The 18,246-nt window shown below is 46.1% G+C and overlaps 1 protein-coding gene and 2 long non-coding RNA genes across 4 annotated transcripts; 1 reads left to right on the top strand and 2 right to left on the bottom strand.

Moving 5' to 3' along the window:
* Window positions 1–3,999: 3,999 nt before the first annotated feature.
* On the bottom strand, window positions 4,000–6,820 carry LOC112671220 (uncharacterized). 2 transcript variants are annotated; one of them, XR_004816124.2, is made up of 3 exons: window positions 6,700–6,820; window positions 4,450–4,641; window positions 4,000–4,263 (listed from the first exon to the last, which is right to left on the bottom strand). It is a non-coding gene; the product is annotated as an uncharacterized LOC112671220 (long non-coding RNA). The 2 variants fall into 2 exon arrangements; XR_007410636.1 differs by having other exon boundaries at window positions 4,450–4,624; window positions 6,700–6,776.
* VPS11 (VPS11 core subunit of CORVET and HOPS complexes) lies at window positions 6,807–16,523 on the top strand. Its single transcript, XM_049109887.1, has 16 exons — window positions 6,807–7,039; window positions 7,593–7,737; window positions 7,830–7,965; window positions 8,290–8,453; window positions 9,064–9,311; window positions 10,020–10,221; window positions 10,600–10,751; window positions 11,707–11,893; window positions 12,502–12,648; window positions 12,730–12,918; window positions 13,040–13,201; window positions 13,409–13,548; window positions 13,634–13,836; window positions 13,969–14,140; window positions 15,659–15,881; window positions 16,011–16,523. The coding sequence occupies exons 1-16, from the start codon at window positions 6,849–6,851 to the stop codon at window positions 16,173–16,175; spliced, it is 2,826 nt and encodes a 941-aa protein (XP_048965844.1). The 5' UTR covers window positions 6,807–6,848; the 3' UTR covers window positions 16,176–16,523.
* Window positions 12,209–18,233, bottom strand: LOC125755090 (uncharacterized). The gene is made up of 3 exons (XR_007410637.1): window positions 18,061–18,233; window positions 13,134–14,261; window positions 12,209–12,382 (listed from the first exon to the last, which is right to left on the bottom strand). It is a non-coding gene; the product is annotated as an uncharacterized LOC125755090 (long non-coding RNA).
* Window positions 18,234–18,246: the final 13 nt, after the last annotated feature.

Below are 18,246 nucleotides of genomic sequence, written 5' to 3'. Positions count from 1 at the left end.
GTTGGGACAGAAAGAAGATCAGTGTGCTCTGCTCTTGAGCTCTGATCCCCAGAATATCCTTGATGGGAGCACAGGTTTGCTGCAGCTAAGGTTTTTGACCTGGGTATCTGTCCCCCTGGGAGATACAGCAGGTGCAAGTACTCTGGGGAGCCTCACCTGTTTTGTTCTCTGACCAAAGAGGAGAATAGTGTTTCCCAGAACATCCTGTAAAACAATGGGAAAATTTGAAGGTAAATAACATGATTTAGGTCGACCAAGGCATCTAAATTCACTAGTTCTCGTTTAGAGTAACTTCTTAATATTTGAGGACTACATCCCTTCCCCACATGGAGCAGAAACCCACAACTTGCCATCTTGCAGGACATGTGTCATAGTGACAAGATTGAAATGAACACATTAGCAAAGGCGTATGCATACATTATAAACCATGCATGTTGTCATGTGCTGAGGGCAGTGTTATCAGGGCAAACATCCTGATTCAGGAGAATTTTAACTTAGGTGTCACCCAGCAACCCCAATCTTAGGTTTACATGTAACAAATGTCTTACATATATTCACCAAGAGACTGTTTGTAACGGCTTTATTCATAATAGCCCCAAATTGAATATTACCCACTCATCAGTAGTTGGATGGGTGAATAAATTGTGGTGGATTCACACAATATAATTCTATACAGCAGTGAAAATAAATGGTCTGCTATTCATTCTGCAACTTAATCCCACAAAGATAATATTGAGTGAAAAAAGAAGCCAAAGAGTACATACTTTATGATTTCACTTATATAAAGTTTAAAACATATTATGAATTTGAATAGGATGGAGGGGTGGATAAGCAGGCAAAACTAAGCTGTGTTGATGGTGGTAGTGTTTAGTGCATAACAGCTTTCTTGGGGTGCTGGCAGTGCTCTCTTTGCCTTGGTTGCAGTGGCTTTGTGAAAATGAACTGTAGTATATATGCTTTTCCATATATGTTATACTCCAATAACTTTTTAGAAGATTTTATTTATTCATGAGAGACAGAGAGAAGCAGAGACATAGGCAGAGGGGGACATAGGTGCCATGCAGGGAGCCTGATGTGGGACTCGATCCCAGGACTTCAGGATCATGCCCTGGGCCGAAGGCAGGTGCTCAACTGCTGAGCCACCCAGGCGCCCCTACTCCAATAATAATTTAAAAAACCTTTTGTATGTGTTGCACAAAAGAGTAGAGGGTTTGATTTTGCTGGAAACCTTGGGCAGGGGAAAACTCACTTAGCAGAAAAAGCTGCACCAGGATAAGTATTTTTCTACTTCAGTGGTTTTAGAATTACAAAAGAAATATGGTTACTGAAGAAAACTTGATGATGGAGAACATAGGAAAAACAAAGAATAAAATAAAAACCATCCACAATTGAATTTTCTAAATTAAACATGTTTATGTTTATTTTATGTCATTATGTGTAAAGCCACACACTCACTTGAGACTTAACAGAGATAACATTTTGTGACTTTTTCGTTTAACTTACTGAGAACATTTCCCTACATCATTTTTTTTCTCTACAGAATTTTCAGTGGCTATCTTTATAGAATTGCAGCATGAAGAACTATAATTTATTTACCAAGGTTACTATTTGACAATCACGTTGTTTCCTTCTTTTCTGCTATTATAAAATTGCAATAGACACTTCATGACAAATCTTTATGCAAATTTATCCCTTTTAATCTACTTAGTATAAATTCCCAGAAGTGGTTATGCAGGCTTAAATTCCTCTTTAGGCATTTCGTATATATTGCCAAATTGCTCTCCAGAAAGGTTTATTACATGTGCTCCCAACAGCAGTGATGACAGTCTCTGTATCCTTAAGGACACTATGAAGGATACTGGCGCATTTCTACAGTCCTAATATTATGAATTTGAATAGGATGGAGGGGTGGATAAGCAGACAGGATTGGGAACATTTCCCAGTTTGCATTGAGATAGGGATGATTATGTGTCAAGAGAAAGCAAGACTTGCAGTGTTCTTGAATTCTGTGATTTCATGACCACATGGAAAATCACTCAGAATTATGAACAGATTTATGGAATTGAGTTTCTTAAAAAAAAAAAAAAGTTAAATCAAGCACCCAGAATATGGGGCTTTAGATTTGGACAGGCCTGGATTTGCCTGTACACAACATTTCCTACCTGTGTGACTCCAGGCAGTTGTTTAGCTTTCCTGAGCCTCAGTTTCTAAGGCATTAAAAGCGACATGCTGCAGTGCCTGGGAGGCTCAGTCGGTTAAGTGTCTGCCTTCGGCTCAGGTCATGGTCCCAGGATCCTGGAATCAAATCCCATATTGGGCGCCCTGCTCAGTGGGGAGCCTGCTTCTCCCTCTGCTTCCCCTCCCCACTCAAGTTCTCTCTCTCTCTCACTTGTGCTCTCTGTCTCAAATAAGATCTTAAAAAAAATAAAAATAAAAAAAATAAAAGCTACATGGTAGTATGAGTCTTACAGGGTTGACGTAAAAGGGGAAAGTGCTTAGCACAGCGCTTGAGATGGCCTAAGCACCAAATATACATTAACTACTTGTTTTTGTTCTTAGTCTAGAGAAATACAACTTAAAAATGGGCACTACTGCAGTGTTAAAAGTTTGGTTAAGTGCTTTGCCAAATTCATGGGGAATTTCCTTTCCCTTTTGTGGGCCAGATTTTCACAGTCCATAATTAGCTAATTGCTTCCTCCTATGTCACTATGGCTTTGGAACTTGGGCTCTCCTGTACGGGGAGACTTCAGAGTTTATTTTAGATTGACCTTCCTGTTGCTAACATGGAAACTTTTAGCCTTTTTAGGGACTAAGAGAAAAACCCAGACCTTTCAGTAGTCTGGAAAATGATTTCTACCCAGAAAGCCAGATGAGAAAGAAACAAAACAAACATAGAAAATAAAAATGAGCAGTCAGAACAAGAAGTGTTCTTGTTTTAGGGCCCTTGGGTGGCTCAGTGGTTGAGCATCTGCCTTTGACTCAGGGCATGATCCTGGAATCGGGTCCCACATCGGGCTCCCGGCTTCCCGCAGGAGCCTGCTTCTCCCTCTGCCTGTGTCTCTACCTCTCTCTCTCTATCTCTTATTAATAAATAAATTAAAAAAAGAAGTGTTCCTGTTGTGCTCCAGTAGATATGACTGTTTTGTACGTCACAGGAAGCAGTTTGCTGAAGGGGAAAAGCGAGTCCATGGCTAGGCATTCCTTGATTCTGAATTGCGATCTCTTTAATTTCAAGCTAAGGAGTTGAATTGTCTCTTGATCTTCAGTCCCTAAAGAACTCATGTTCTCCATATGCAGAACTGAATTAGTATATCATTTTCTGTGCAGTTTGCCTGCTTATCTTCCTCACTATATTGAAGTTCCTGGACGCAGACAAATATAATAAAAAGGCAAATCCTGGGGTATGTTCTAACAAGTATACCTAGCTTCACACTCCAGAAAAGCATCTAATTAAAGGTTGGGGAACTGAAGAACTTTGATGTGCTTGCCGAGAGTCACTTAAACCTCTTAGGGACTTCATTTCTCACCAGAGATAATGATACTTCTGCAAATGGTTGCTATTAAAAGTCCATACAAAAAATAAAAAAATAAAAAAAATAAAAGTCCATACAAAGTTAAAATGCTCTGTTAAGTATAATTCATTACATAAAATTAAGGTGGTCATGGTCAGTCCTTTCTATGTCCCCCATGGTGGTGATTGAGCTCCCTAAAGGGCAAGAATAATGTCTTGTTCATATTTATATTCTGGGCATTTAGTACAATTGCAGGATAGTGAGTACTTGATACATATTTGTTAAAAGAGGCAAGAGAGGAAGGCAGTAAGTCTGAAGAGGTGCAGTGGGTTGCTAATCTCTGCCTTGGTACCCTCATGAGTAAGAAGACCAAAGGGGCACAGTCTTTACCAGGTTCAGATGTTATAGGAAGACTCTGAGCCTCTGCCTTTGGACAGTAGGGGGAGCACCCATGTGAACAGCAAAGATGCCACTCTGTTCACATCTCTGCTTTCACATCGCTTCTTTATTTTATTGAAAAAAATGACTGATATACAACATTGTGTTAGTTTCAAGCATAAAACCTATTGATTTATATACATTACAAAATGGTCACCATGGGGATCCCTGGGTGGCTCAGCGGTTTGGCGCCTGCCTTTGGCCCAGGGCGCGATCCTGGAGTCCAGAGATCGAGTCCCACGTCGGGCACCTGGCATGGAGCCTGCTTCTCCTCCTCCTGTGTCTCTGCCTCTTTCTCTCTCTCTTTCTGTGTCTATCATAAATAAAAATAAATAAATAAATCTTAAAAAAAAAAACCCAAAATGGTCACCATGTAAATCTAGTTAACCATCAGTTGCCACACAAAATTTTCATAACTTTTTATTGACTATATTCCCTATGTTGTATATTGCATCCCCTGTCTTATTCATTGTATAAAATACCATTTAATCCCCTTTACCTGGGGTGCCTGGATGGTTCAGTCGGTTGAAAGGGTAGGTCGTGATTTCGGCTCAGGTCATGATTTCAGGGTCATGGGATCCAGCCTGGTGTGGAGCTCCGCACTTGGCTGGGAGTCTGCCTGGGACTCTCTCTCCCTCTCCCTCTGCTCCTCCCCCTGCTTGCACGTGCTCTCTCTAAATAAAAGTAAAATCTTAAAAAAAAAAAAAAAAAGACAATCCCCTTAACTATTTCACCCATCCTTCACCCCCTCCCCTCACATTGATGCTTTTTTTTTTTAATGTAAGCTGTGCATCCAATGTTATGAGTTGATGGTCCCAAGATCAAGAGTCGCATGCTCTACTGACTGAACCAGCCAGGCACCCTCTACGTTGCTTCTTTTTTTAAAAAATTTTTTTAAAATTTGTATTTATTTATGATAGTCACACACAGAGAGAGAGAGAGAGAGTCAGAGACATAGGCAGAGAGAGAAGCAGGCTCCATGCACCGGGAGCCCGACGTGGGATTCGATCCCGAGTCTCCAGGATCACGCCCTGGGCCAAAGGCAGGCACCAAACCGCTGCGCCACCCAGGGATCCCTGCTTCTTTTAACATATATTATTCATAGTCTTTTAAAAATTTTTTAAAAATTATTTATTCATGAGAGACAGAGAGACGCAGAGACACAGGCAGAGGAAGAAGTAGGCTCTATGCAGGGACCCTGAAGTGGGACTGGATCCCCAGTCTCCGGGATCAGGCCCTGGACTGAAGGTGGCGCTAAACCGCTGAGCCACCAGGGCTGCCGGATTCCCCCTATTCATAGTCTTAACTGACATACTATCAAAAAATTCTAATGAATGGTACAAAATATACTCAGTGGGTGAAAGTGGACCCAGTCTACTCCCCATTTGTGCTTCTGCCCATGGGTTCAGATCCTGAAACTGTGACAGAGGAAAGAAACCTGAGCTGGATGTCTGGAAATCTATGTGCCTGGTGGTGGTGGCTAGACTGTTTCTTCCTCTCACTTATCTCTTTAGCAAATGGGCACTACCTTTTCTATCAACCAGATTGAGGAGTGGAGGGGGTAAGAGGAAAATCATCCACATTCATTCTTTCAACCAAACATGGAACATTTACCAGCAATGTTAGGCCTGGTTCATGGTAAACAAAACGCAGCCCCCGCTCTCTGGGAGCTCCAGCTGGTGGGAATAAGGAGTAAAATATTCTGGAAATAAAAAGCTGTGGGGGAGAGGGGTGCAAAAGAAACTTCACAAATACTAACCACATGGTCAATTTTTCATATGTCCACATTATCTCAAAATGACTGTCACTCCTGTACCCAGCTCCTCGTGACACCAAACTATACACCTACAGTTTTCCACCTAAACAGTTGGTTTAGCCAGAGATGGAAATGGTGGGTGGCCATGGAATATCTCAGACAATTGCCGCTTGTTAAATCACTCAGCTCTCAGAGATGCCCCTTCTAGGCTTTTCCCTGTGTTCGGCTTATGTCCCATACCCTCCCACAATAGGAAAGGGAAAAAAAGCCCACGTTCCTGAGAATTCCCGCACCATGAGTATTTCCTAGCTTCGTTAAACACATTTTACGTGTATAATTCGTGCCACACACTCTGACAGAGGGACACAAAAACGAAAGTAAGACACTGGTTCGCAATCTGTGTCTGGTGGCAGACACAAGGTTCTAATTTTATTTCCCTGCTCCTACAGCTGGAAAAGCATTTTCACAAACCGTGGTTCATTTATGCCTCAAAACAGTCCTGGGAGCTCAGAACATAACATATTTAGGAAAAGTGGGTTACAATTCACAACGAGCATGACATCTTTTTTTTTTTTTTTTTTTTTGAGAGAGAGAGAGAGAGAGAGAGAGAACACGCGAGCAGGGGGAGCGGCAGAAGAAGAGAGAGAATCTCAAGCGGACTCTGCGCGGAGCCCAGAGCTGGAGGCAGGCTCAATCCCAGGACCCTGAGATCACCACCTGGGCGGAAATCAAGAACGGGATGGTTAACCGACTGAGCCAGCCACGCGCCTGGCTTTCCTTATCTTGATCCCTCACTGCCCATGCATTTAACAAGGAAGGAAACTGATACTCAAGAGGAGAGAGGTCCAGCACTTCAGAAGCATGTTAGCCAAAAAAAAAAAAAAGAAGAAGAAGCAGCAGCAGCAGCAGCAGCAGCAGCAGCATGTTAGCCAGGGCAGGTACAGAACCGGCAAACTCGCAAACCACAAAGCAAGCGGCTGCTGGGAGTCCTACCTCCGGTCGCCCCGCCTACCGCCCTGGGGAAGCTGTCACTCGGACTCCACGGCGCATGTGCACTCAGGCTCCAGGAAGCTGTCCCGTCACGTGACCCGCGCGCTCCTCTCACATGACCTCCCTCCTGGAGGCTGGGACCTTCGGCCAAGATGGCGGCCTACCTGCAGTGGCGGCGCTTCGTTTTCTTCGACAAGGAACTGGTGAAGGAGCCGCTAGGCAATGATGGGGCTGCTCCCGCAGCTGCACCTGCCTCAGGACCCGCTGCCTCCAAGTTCCTTTGCCTCCCTCCCGGCATCACTGTCTGCGACTCAGGCCGAGGGAGCCTCGTCTTTGGAGATATCCTTCCTCTGGAGCCGTCCCCTCCCGGGATCCCTGAAGAGATCCACTTGGGATGGAATCTGTCGGGCAGAGGGTTTCGTGCGTGCCACTTTCCTTTAGATGGGCGTCCAATGCTCCTGTGGTCTGAGGAAAGAAAGAAGGAAGTCCATGCTCTAACTTGTTGCCAACTAAGCAATCCTGGGCAAGTTATTTAACCTTTCTGGGCTTCAGTTTACTTCTCTGTTAAAGTGGCATGAAATATCCACTTGGCAAGGTTATTTTTAAGATCAATCAAAACAATGGATGCAAGTAGGCTTTACAAGATGATTATATAAGGTGTCATTATCTCCCGGGCCCAAGGAGATAAATAAGACCAAGGGTTTGCTGCTTTGTTTTCATAGTGTTGTTATTAAACTCTGGCCTTTTCCACTCTTTAAGATGGGGACTTTCCAGAAATGATATGTGGGAAAATCCTTGAGAAATTCTAAAGAGCTGAATGTATGTCAGTAGTTATATGCATTCTGGTCTAAATATCTCTCCTTGGAAAGGAGGCTCCTTGACTACTCTGAACATATGGAAGGCCAAATCTGGTTCTTGCCTCGCTCCCTACAGCCTACAGGCTTCCAAGCCTACAAACTCCGGGTGACACACCTGTACCAACTGAAGCAGCACAATATTTTGGCATCTGTTGGTGAAGATGAAGAAGGCATCAACCCCCTGGTGAGTCCTAGAAAGGAAGGGGGAAAGAATCAGAAGACTAGGAACAGTTGTTGGAGGGGACTAGCATTCACACATCTGAGATCCGTTCACAGGTAAAGATCTGGAACCTGGAGAAGAGAGATGGTGGCAATCCACTCTGCACCCGAATCTTCCCTGCCATCCCAGGAACAGAGCCGACTGTTGTGTCTTGTTTGACTGTCCACGAAAATCTCAACTTTATGGCCATCGGTAAGCAAAAGGCAAAGCTGACACTCTGTAATTCCTTATAGATTTTCTTCAAAGTTGCTTCTGCAGCTTGTCTTCATTGTTTTAATGAGATCACTTTGTACTGAACTCAGGCCTTTGAGATATTACAGTTTGGAATGGGAAAGCATTTAGTTTTGTTCTTTGAAGAAGAGTCCGTGAGTACCAATTTTATGTTAACCATTGGAGAACTTGGGTATAAGGAGGAAGCTTGTCACTTCCAACAAGTGCTTCAAATGGTCTTTTCCCCCTTCTGTGCTTCCTGATCTTTTCAGCCTAAGTAAAGTGCTGTTTCCTGCTCTCCTCCAGGTTTCACAGATGGCAGTGTTACATTGAACAAAGGAGACATCACCCGGGACCGGCATAGCAAGACCCAGATTCTGCACAAGGGCAACTATCCTGTAACTGGACTGGCCTTTCGCCAAGCAGGAAAGATCACTCATTTGTTTGTTGTGACAACTGAGAATGTTCAGGTATGACTAGGACCTCCGCGGTTAGATGCAGTCAGGAAAGGGTTCTCCGTTAGATGCAGTCAGGAAAGGGTTCTCCATTGCTCAGGGGCCTAGGGTAAGGAACTGACAAGAGTTCCTTAAATTTTTCATCTTGTAGCCTTGAGTCATTTGCCCTGCTTAGTATTTTATTTCTTCACTTATAAGAGGAGGAAGAGTCAGAATTAGGAAAAGAACTAGGGCTTGTAGTTAAAGACCTGAATTTTCTTCCTAACTTGTTAAGTGACATTGGACAAGTTGCTTTACTTTGCTGGTTCCTGATGCTCTTCTAATTTCTGGCAGCCTACTGTCAGGAATAGTCTTTTGGTAAAACAGTTCAAGATTATTGCATCTCTTGTGGTGGCAGGATTCCGTTAGTAGGTAGTGATAGTACACACACAGGAAGAAAATGTGGTGCCTGCTTATATATTTCATAGATGGGTGATGGTTAACGGACAAAGCAAGCACCAGGTAAAGTCTTAGGGTACTATGAGTTAAAAAGAGAGAGCGAGCCAGTGTGGAGATGGGAACACCTTTGGGAAGGCATAGATGCCCCCTCTTGAAAGGTAGCCTGTTAACTCCTTTCTTCTCGCAGTCCTATATAGTTTCTGGAAAGGACTACCCTCGTGTGGAGTTGGACACCCATGGTTGTGGACTGCGCTGCTCAGCCCTAAGTGACCCTTCACAGGACCTGCAGTTCATAGTGGCAGGAGATGAATGTGTCTACTTGTACCAACCTGATGAACGTGGGCCCTGCTTTGCGTTTGAGGGCCATAAGCTCATCGCTCACTGGTTTAGAGGCTACCTTGTCATTGTCTCCCGTGACCGGAAGGTTTCTCCCAAGTAAGGACTCCAGGGAAAGGGAGAGAGCTATCCTTGTTCCCCAGAATTTGCATGGTTTTAAAATCCTAATACCTGGATCCTGTCAATCTCCTACTTTGGTTTTACGTATACTGCTCTCACACCTAGATTCAGTTGTAATGTTTTTACTGAAAAATGTATTTTTGCTAAAGACATTTGCTAAGCAGCTCTGGTGCACTAGAGGGGATTTCGGACCTCTTTTTGTACTTTTTTTGCTCTTTAGTCAAAATAAATTGGGTGGAGGAACAAGGAAATGAGTAGAGAAGTTGGGCAGGGCTGGGGAGTGCAGAACACAGTATTTTTATACTGAGCCACCTGAAAGACCTACCACCTGGGCAGGTCTTCTGCGTGAGGAAAGTGATCTTTGTCAACATTGGTTTGTTTTCATTCAGCATAAAGCAGAGTGTCTCACATATACCAGGTGCTAAATATATTAAAAGAAAGGGTGTTTGAACATACTTAATTTTTTAATCTATTGCTTATGTTAATCACAGAATCCTGAAGGGTAGGTCAGGTCTGTCTGTCCTCTTCCTATGACTGTCAGGGCAATGCTGCATTTATGGGTTACGCTGCTAGAAGGGCCAAAGGGTGATTTGTTCCGGGTGGAATGGGCAGCACCAAAGTTGTTACGTAAGGGGGAGCTGAGACAGAGGTGGTATAAATATCTGGTGCTTTTTCTTTTCCACACAGGTCAGAGTTTACCAGTAGGGACTCACAGAGCTCCGACAAGCAGATTCTCAACATCTACGACCTGTGCAACAAGTTTATAGCCTATAGTGCCGTCTTTGAGGATGTAGTGGATGTGCTTGCTGAGTGGGGCTCCCTGTACGTGCTGACGCGGGATGGGCGGGTCCACGCACTGCAGGAGAAGGACACACAGACCAAACTGGAGGCAAGGCCACCAGGTTCCCAGAGCTGGCCACAGGCACCCAGACGCAGCTGTAGGAACAGGCTCCCCAAGTCACCTTGGCCAGGGTGTTTTCTTCCCTTTGGGGTACAGGCTTTCCCAGCTTCCTTAGAGTAGAATTACAAGGCAAATGGTCTGGGATGAGGTCTCAGAGGGAGATAATGGCTGGGTCCCCTCTGTCTGCCAAGAGCCTTGCAAGGTAAGGCGATCCTGGCCTTGAGGCTATTTGAGGGGTCTCGCCCTGTCTAGGACCTAGGCAGATCAGAGCTCTAGGAACGTCTGGGTTGTGCATTCTAGGTACATTCTGGGAAGATGATGTCTCTGGATGGCCTCTACCAATTTTCTAATCTCTCCCCCTTCCAGATGCTGTTTAAGAAGAACCTATTTGAGATGGCCATTAACCTGGCCAAGAGCCAGCACCTGGACAGTGATGGGTTGGCCCAGATCTTCATGCAGTATGGGGACCATCTCTACAGCAAGGGCAACCACGATGGGGCTGTTCAGCAGTATATACGGTCTGTCCCGGAGTGCTTTAGGATATAGCTTTGCATGCAGCCAGATAGGCTAATGGCTGGGTTTGGGTGAGGGGAGCAGACTCTACCAGAACCACCCTTTCTTTCTGCAGGAACTGTGATGGCCTGAGTGAGAAGACAGTACACTTAATTGCAAAGGGAGCCCTTAAGGTTAAATATTACATGACCAAGATACAATTAGGCCAACAAATACTTCTTGTCTTAAACCTTAGTCCAGCCTCTGTTAATATTCATTTTAGGGGTGGCCAGCTGGCTCGTTGGTTGAGCATTCAACTCTTAATCTCAGGGCCATGAGTTCAAGCCCCACATTGGGCATATAGCTTAGTTTAAAAGAAAAAAAAAATTGTTTTGACCTGATTCTTTCAAGGGAAAAAGGTATTCATGTCTTGGCTTCCACAGTTTCTTCTTTTGGTACTAATTCCGGAAATTTTTTTTTTTTAAATATTATTTATTTATTTATGATAGTCACACACACACACACACAGAGAGAGAGAAGCAGAGACACAGGCAGAGGGAGAAGCAGGCTCCATGCACCGGGAGCCCGACGTGGGATTCGATCCCGGGTCTCCAGGATCGCGCCCCGGGCCAAAGGCAGGCACCAAACCGCTGCGCCACCCAGGGATCCCATAATTCCGGAAATTTTTTGCTCTAATATAAGGGATTGTGGGAACCTGTCTAGCTTCTTTCCCTATCTCTCTAGAATTCCTGTTTTCAGCCAAGTTTAAGAATCAGTGTTCTGGAGCCTTGCTTCTCATGTGGTCTATAGTCTAGTGGTATTGATATGGTCTTTGTTAGAAATACAGAGTCTCAGGTCTCACCCCAGACCTACCAAAATAATTTACATTTTAAGAAGATCTGCTAGTGACTCCTATGCATATGAAAGTTTGAGAAGTATACTTACTGACCCAGATACTCTTTGATGCATGTGTCTCTCTAGAACCATTGGAAAGTTGGAGCCATCCTATGTGATCCGCAAGTTTCTGGATGCCCAGCGCATTCATAACCTGACTGCCTACCTACAGACCCTCCACCGGCAGTCCCTGGCCAACGCTGACCATACCACGCTGCTGCTCAACTGCTACACCAAGCTCAAGGACAGCTCAAAGCTAGAGGAGTTCATCAAGGTGCAGGGTGGTGGGGGTCCCACTGAGCATGAGGTGGCTCCACCAGGGCTTGGCCTTCTTCAGCATATGGAGGGAGAGGGAAGAGCTGATCTTATTCGGAGGACCAGGACCCTCTAGCCTATAAACTGGGAAGAGGAACAACGTTTCCTACTAGTTCCCCCATCTCTGCTCTTGTTTTATGATGCCTGAACTTCCCATAGTATCTAAGCTCAGGGAATTAACACTGGGAGACTCCTGGGTCCCCAAAGGAGTCCCTGTAATAGTAGGGGCAGAGGAGGGCTTTGACTCTTAGAAACTCTGAGAAGCAAGAAGATGTAATGTTTTAAAACCATGGACTTTATTTCCTTTTTTTTTTGTTTTGTCTTCCACCATCTTGGTCATTATTGTTATCTTAAGAATCTGGGGGTGCCTGGCTGGTTCAGTCAGTAGAACACGTGACTCTTGATCTCTGGGTTGTGAGTTCAAGCCTCACATTAGGTCTAGAGCTTACTGGAAAAAAAAAAAAAAAAAGAAAGAAAGACAAAAGAATCTGGTCTTAGAATCAGATGCATGTCTCCCTTCCCCAACCCCATTTCTGCAAATGATTTTGTGTCACATCTCCCTGGCAGACAAAGAGTGAGAGTGAAGTCCACTTTGATGTGGAGACAGCCATCAAGGTTCTCCGGCAGGCTGGCTACTACTCCCATGCCCTCTACTTGGCTGAGAACCATGCACATCATGAGTGGTACTTAAAGATCCAGCTAGAGGACATCAAGGTAAGTGAGACAGACTGACTCTTTTTCTGGGACATCCCCAGGATGATGAGAGTGCTTCTTCTGCCCTTTCCCTCTCCACAGAATTATCAGGAAGCCCTACGGTACATCGGCAAGCTGCCTTTTGAGCAGGCAGAGAGCAACATGAAACGCTATGGCAAGATCCTCATGCACCATATACCAGAGCAGACGACCCAGTTGCTGAAGGGACTCTGTACAGACTATCAGCCTAGCCTTGAAGGCCGAGGCGATAGAGAGGCTCCTGGATGCAGGGTGAGACCTCAGGGAGAATGGTTTTTGAACAGCAGGGATCACCCGGGGGGCCTCAAGGGTATCATGCCCATTCACTCGGCCTCCTCTCAACCCCCTATCCCCTCTCCCGTCATCATCCTAGGCCAACTCAGAGGAGTTCATCCCCATCTTCGCCAACAACCCTCGAGAGTTGAAAGCCTTCCTGGAACACATGAGTGAAGTACAGCCTGACTCACCGCAGGGCATCTATGATACGCTCCTGGAGCTACGGTTGCAGAACTGGGCCCATGAGAAAGATCCACAGGTGAGGCCTCGCAGACGCTATGGGAGGTGCTGGAGAAGCTGTTCCTCTGTTCCTCTGCCTTCTGCAGTTGCATTCTTTAGATGAGTAACACTTCACCCCGGGGGCTGAATAGTCCTTGGTCAAGAGACAATCAAAGAGGCAGTTAATCGTCTCGAGAGACCCTGTAATTTTGCCCGTCTGTCCAGCAGCTCTGTCCTTCTGCCCTAGGTCAAAGAGAAACTTCATGCAGAGGCCATCTCCCTGCTGAAGAGCGGCCGCTTTTGTGACGTCTTTGACAAAGCCCTGGTCCTCTGCCAGATGCATGACTTTCAGGATGGGGTCCTTTACCTCTATGAACAGGGGAAGCTGTAAGATTTGGGACCACTTCAGGGAAGGGGGAAGGCTCGAGTTTTCCCGAGACGGTCCCTGAGGTGTGCCTTCCCCTGGCCCCAGGTTCCAGCAGATCATGCACTACTACATGCAGCACGAGCAGTACCGGCAGGTGATCGCTGTGTGTGAGCGCCATGGGGAGCAGGAGCCCTCCCTATGGGAACAGGCGCTCAGCTACTTTGCCCGGAAGGAGGAGGACTGCAAGGAGTATGTGGCAGCAGTGCTTAAGCACATTGAGAGCAAGAACCTCATGCCACCCCTTCTGGGTACTGGAGAGGATGGGATCGGGGGTGGTGGTGGGGGTGGGCTGCTGACGGCTCTGGGCCAGGGGCTCTTCCATTCTATCCAGATGGGGCTGGCTGATTCACTGTCTTGTTTTCCTCTGGACCCAATCTCAGTGGTGCAGACACTGGCCCACAACTCAACAGCTACCCTGTCTGTCATCCGGGATTACCTGGTCCAAAAACTGCAGAAACAGAGCCAGCAGATCTCACAGGATGAGCTCCGGGTGCGACGGTACCGAGAGGAGACCACCCGCATCCGCCAGGAGATCCAGGAGCTCAAGGCGAGGTACTTGACAGCTGGCCCTGTAGAGCAGTCCAGGGGATGACTTTGTTCTTCCCAGGGTGTCACTAAATACTTTTTGTAGAGGGTCACATGGAGCCTGTTCAAACATTTCGTTTTTCAAGATCTGTTTTAATGGAGGAATTCCAAAGGATGATTTAATCCATAGACCATTATTTTTTGGGTTTTGGAGAATGTTATCTTGTGGCAGGTACTTTTCTTTCTGTATGAGTCTATATTTTATTTCACCCCCCCTTTTTTTTCTTAAGATTTTATTTATTTATTCACAAGACACACACACAGAGGCAGAGATATAGGCCGAGGGAGAAGCAGGCTCCATGCAGGGAGCCTGAGCAGGACTCGATCCCAGGACCCTGGGATCACTACATGAGCCAAGGGCAGACACTCAGCCCCTGAGCCACCCAGACATCCCACTATTTTATTTCTCTTAAACACATTTAAGTTGTGGTTGGAAGCCATTCAGAAGTAAAAAAACTTTGTGTTAGAAAATACAGAAAGTGGATAACTTAGAAGTATTTATAGTATAGATTAATCTCCTACTTTTAGGTTTTAATCTGCCCTTAACATTGTAAAATATTTGAGAAGAACAGTTTCTTCATCTCACAAATACTTACTGAGCCCCTATCATATCTGAAGCACTGTTCTTAACAACACAGACAAAAAGCCCTGCTGTGTGGAGCTTACAGTGTGGAGGTAGAGACAGATCAAAATAAGCAGAATGTTGTGTCAGGTGATGATAAGGTCTAAGGAGAAAATTAGTTTCAGAAGGGGTGCAGGGTACAGAGCATCTGTATGTTGTCACGTATAAGGTGGCCAGGAACGGCCTCACTGGAAGGGTCACATCTGAGTAGAGACCTGAAAGGCCAGTACAGGCTCCCAATTATGGGAATGACTAAGTCACAGGGATGAAAATACAGTGTAGGGAGTATGGTCAGCGCTGTGGTCATAGCTGTTGTTGTTACAGCAGCTACACTGGTGATGATCACAGCATGACATAGAGACTTGTCAGTCACTGTGTTGTCCACTCGAAACTAATGTGACACACATCAGCAATGCTTCAATTAAAAAAAATAAGGACTCCTTCGTGGCTCAGTAGTTGAACGTCTGCCTTTGGCTCAGGTCATGATCCCGGGTCCTGGAATCGAGTCCCACATCAGGCTCCCCACAGGCAACCTGCTTCTCCTTTTGCCTATGTCTCTGTCACTCTCTCTGTGTTTCTCATTAATAAATAAATATATATTTTTAAAATACACGAAAGACAATTTAGCAGTAGTTATGAAAACTGAAAGCATCAGTTGGACCTGCAGGGAACCTGCCGAGACTCACTGCAGGCCCAAGGCTGGTGGCCTCATTTGACTCCCTATTGGTAACAAGGGCAGGGCCTATATAGTTCCTTCCAGGAACCTCTCTTTCTTCCTCGACTGCAGCCGCCTCCTCTCTGTACCTGGCTCTTGGCTCTGCCCTTACTCTTTGCCACTTCTTTCTGGTCTCCCTTGCCTGCAGTCCAAAGATTTTCCAGAAGACCAAGTGCAGCATCTGTAACAGTGCCTTGGAGTTGCCCTCAGTCCACTTCCTCTGCGGCCACTCCTTCCACCAACACTGCTTTGAGAGTTACTCGGAAAGTGATGCCGATTGCCCCACCTGCCTCCCTGAAAACCGGAAGGTCATGGATATGATTCGGGCCCAGGAACAGAAACGCGATCTCCACGATCAGTTCCAGCACCAGGTGGGTGTGAGTGGGTGGATGACTGCCCCATTCACAGGGTGTCATGGGAGCATTAGCTAGTTTCTGTCTGTCCTCCTCACTTAGGACAGGGACCTGCAGTTCTGATTCTTCCCTCCTCTTTCCCTGCAGCTCAAGTGCTCGAATGATAGCTTCTCTGTGATTGCGGACTACTTTGGCCGAGGTGTTTTCAACAAATTGACTCTGCTGACCGACCCTCCCACGGCCAGGCTGAACGCAAGCCTGGAGGCTGGGCTGCAACGGGACTTGCTCATGCACTCCAGGAGGGGCACTTAAGCAGCTGGTGGGGAGGGGTGTGATAGTGAAGGCACAGCAGCAAGGACATGGGGGGCAGAGGCAAGGCTGTCACACAGGAGTCAGGCAGACATGCCCAGGACTCCGCCCCGATCTGATGCCATAGCCCTCAGGAGTAAAGGGGACTTTCTTTTTCTCCTTCTTTCTTTGGCCAGCCCGCCATTCCTCCTGTTGACTTTCTGAGCAGTGCGGATCATTCCAGACCAGCGGGGGAGGGCACCTCAGCAACCTCTGAGTATGAACAATAGCTGCTTTATTCTCTATCCAAGAGCACCAGGCTGTGCTTGGGTCCTTGCTCCCAGAATGTATAAATAAAAGAATATAATAGTTTGGGGATTGCCGGGTTTATTCTGGGGACTTCCTGGTGATTCTTAGCTGGGCAAAATGTACTACTTTGCTCTTCTCTGGTAGAATTCCACTTCCTTTCCTGCACAGTTCCTTCCAGTAACGGGTGAGGTCTGTGGCACCTAGCAGACTTCGATTTACTGAAGAACTGCGAAAGTCCTATTACCTTTCTGCTCCAAGAGCAGCCTGGACTGAGGCCCCCCAACGGCACCTGCTCTGTAGTCTGGCTGGTCTCTATGGCTCTTGTTTGAACGGTGTTCAAGCAGGAGGCCAATTCTGGTGAGGACCCTGGGGTTTAGGCGTGCCTTTACAATGATGGGTAGGGTGGTGTCTCACTTGATTTAGTACCAGTTGATAAGTGGGATGAAGGGGCCTTTGCTGAAACATTTTTCCCTTCTTTCCAAAGTTGCCAGCTGCAGTTTGTGTTGCTAGTTGTCTGCCTATAATTTGGGTTACACTGCCTATTGGAAGACTGTCCTGGGGTGCTTGAGGGGCTCAGCTGGTTAAGCGGCTGGCTTTTGGTTTCAGCTCAGATCTTGATCTCAGGGTTGCAAGTTCAAGCCCCACATTGTGGTCCAAGCCCAGCATGGAGCCTACTTAAAAAATTAAAAAGAAAATTGCTCCAATGGGGTTGCTTAGCCCAAGAAAGTAACTTGGACATTGTGTTTTAGGTAGGATTTAGAAGGAGTAGATTTGTCGTGGCTAAAAATACTTTGTCAGCTGACCTAAGTTTGAATTCTGGTTTGATTTAGGGCATCTCTCAACTCGTCTGAGCCTCAGTTTTTTCATCTGTATGTCAGGAATAACACCTCCCTTGTACACCTGTAATGAAGGCTGAAGGAGCAATTGAGTGTCCAGTTCTTTTACGTGGGTGCTTAGTACACGGTTATTAATACTGTTAGTGGATAAAGCACTTAACACATTTTCCCACTAACAATAATATGTTGGCACTCCCACTTCAGTTGTCTTTAGGCCTGACCTTTGCTGTCTGAACCAGTTTCCTCATTTAAAAAATAGGAATGTTGCCCACTTGAGGGTTAAGTTTTAACAGAACCAGGGAAGCACCACATAAGCTGCTCTAATTCCTTGTGCTACAGCTAAGGAGATAAAGCTGTAGAATTCTAGGTGACCAAGTTTCTAGAGCATCCTTTTTTTTTTTTTTTTTTTAAGATTTTATTTATATATTCATGAGAGGCACAGGGAGAAGCAGAGACAGAGGGAGAAGCAGGCTCCCTGCTGGGAGCCTGAGGTAGGACTCCATCCCAGGACCCCAGGATCACGACCTGAGTGAGCCAAAGGCAGATGCTCAACCACTGCCCCTCTGGAGCATCCTCTTATTTGGACGCGTGGAATCCAGCTGAAGGGCTGTGGATGTCGCTCAAGGATGCTTTACTTCAAACATAGTATTTTGAAGTTAATACTCTGTTCTTCTTGGGCTAACTTTGGGTTGACTATCCCTTTGGGGGGGCAGAGGGCCCTGCAGACTTTGTGGGTAAATTTGGGGGACAGCTTAGTCACTGACCAGTATTCTTGATCGAGAACGAGGTGTGTGGAAGAGCAGAAATGAACAGCTGTTAGGCCGGGGTGGACGGGAACCCAGCGCCCCCACCAGCCTCGCCGAGTAGGGGCGGGAGCAGGAGAGGAAGGTCGTGTCTGTCGCAATCCTCCCAATTCCCGCCCCGAGGGTGGTCCTCCCCGCGGAGGGCGG

Source organism: Canis lupus, chromosome 5 (genome assembly GCF_003254725.2).
Source record: "Canis lupus dingo isolate Sandy chromosome 5, ASM325472v2, whole genome shotgun sequence".
NCBI lineage: Eukaryota > Metazoa > Chordata > Mammalia > Carnivora > Canidae > Canis > Canis lupus.
The sequence above is the reverse complement of the archived record's forward strand: the minus strand, read 5'-3'. Positions and strand labels throughout refer to the sequence as shown.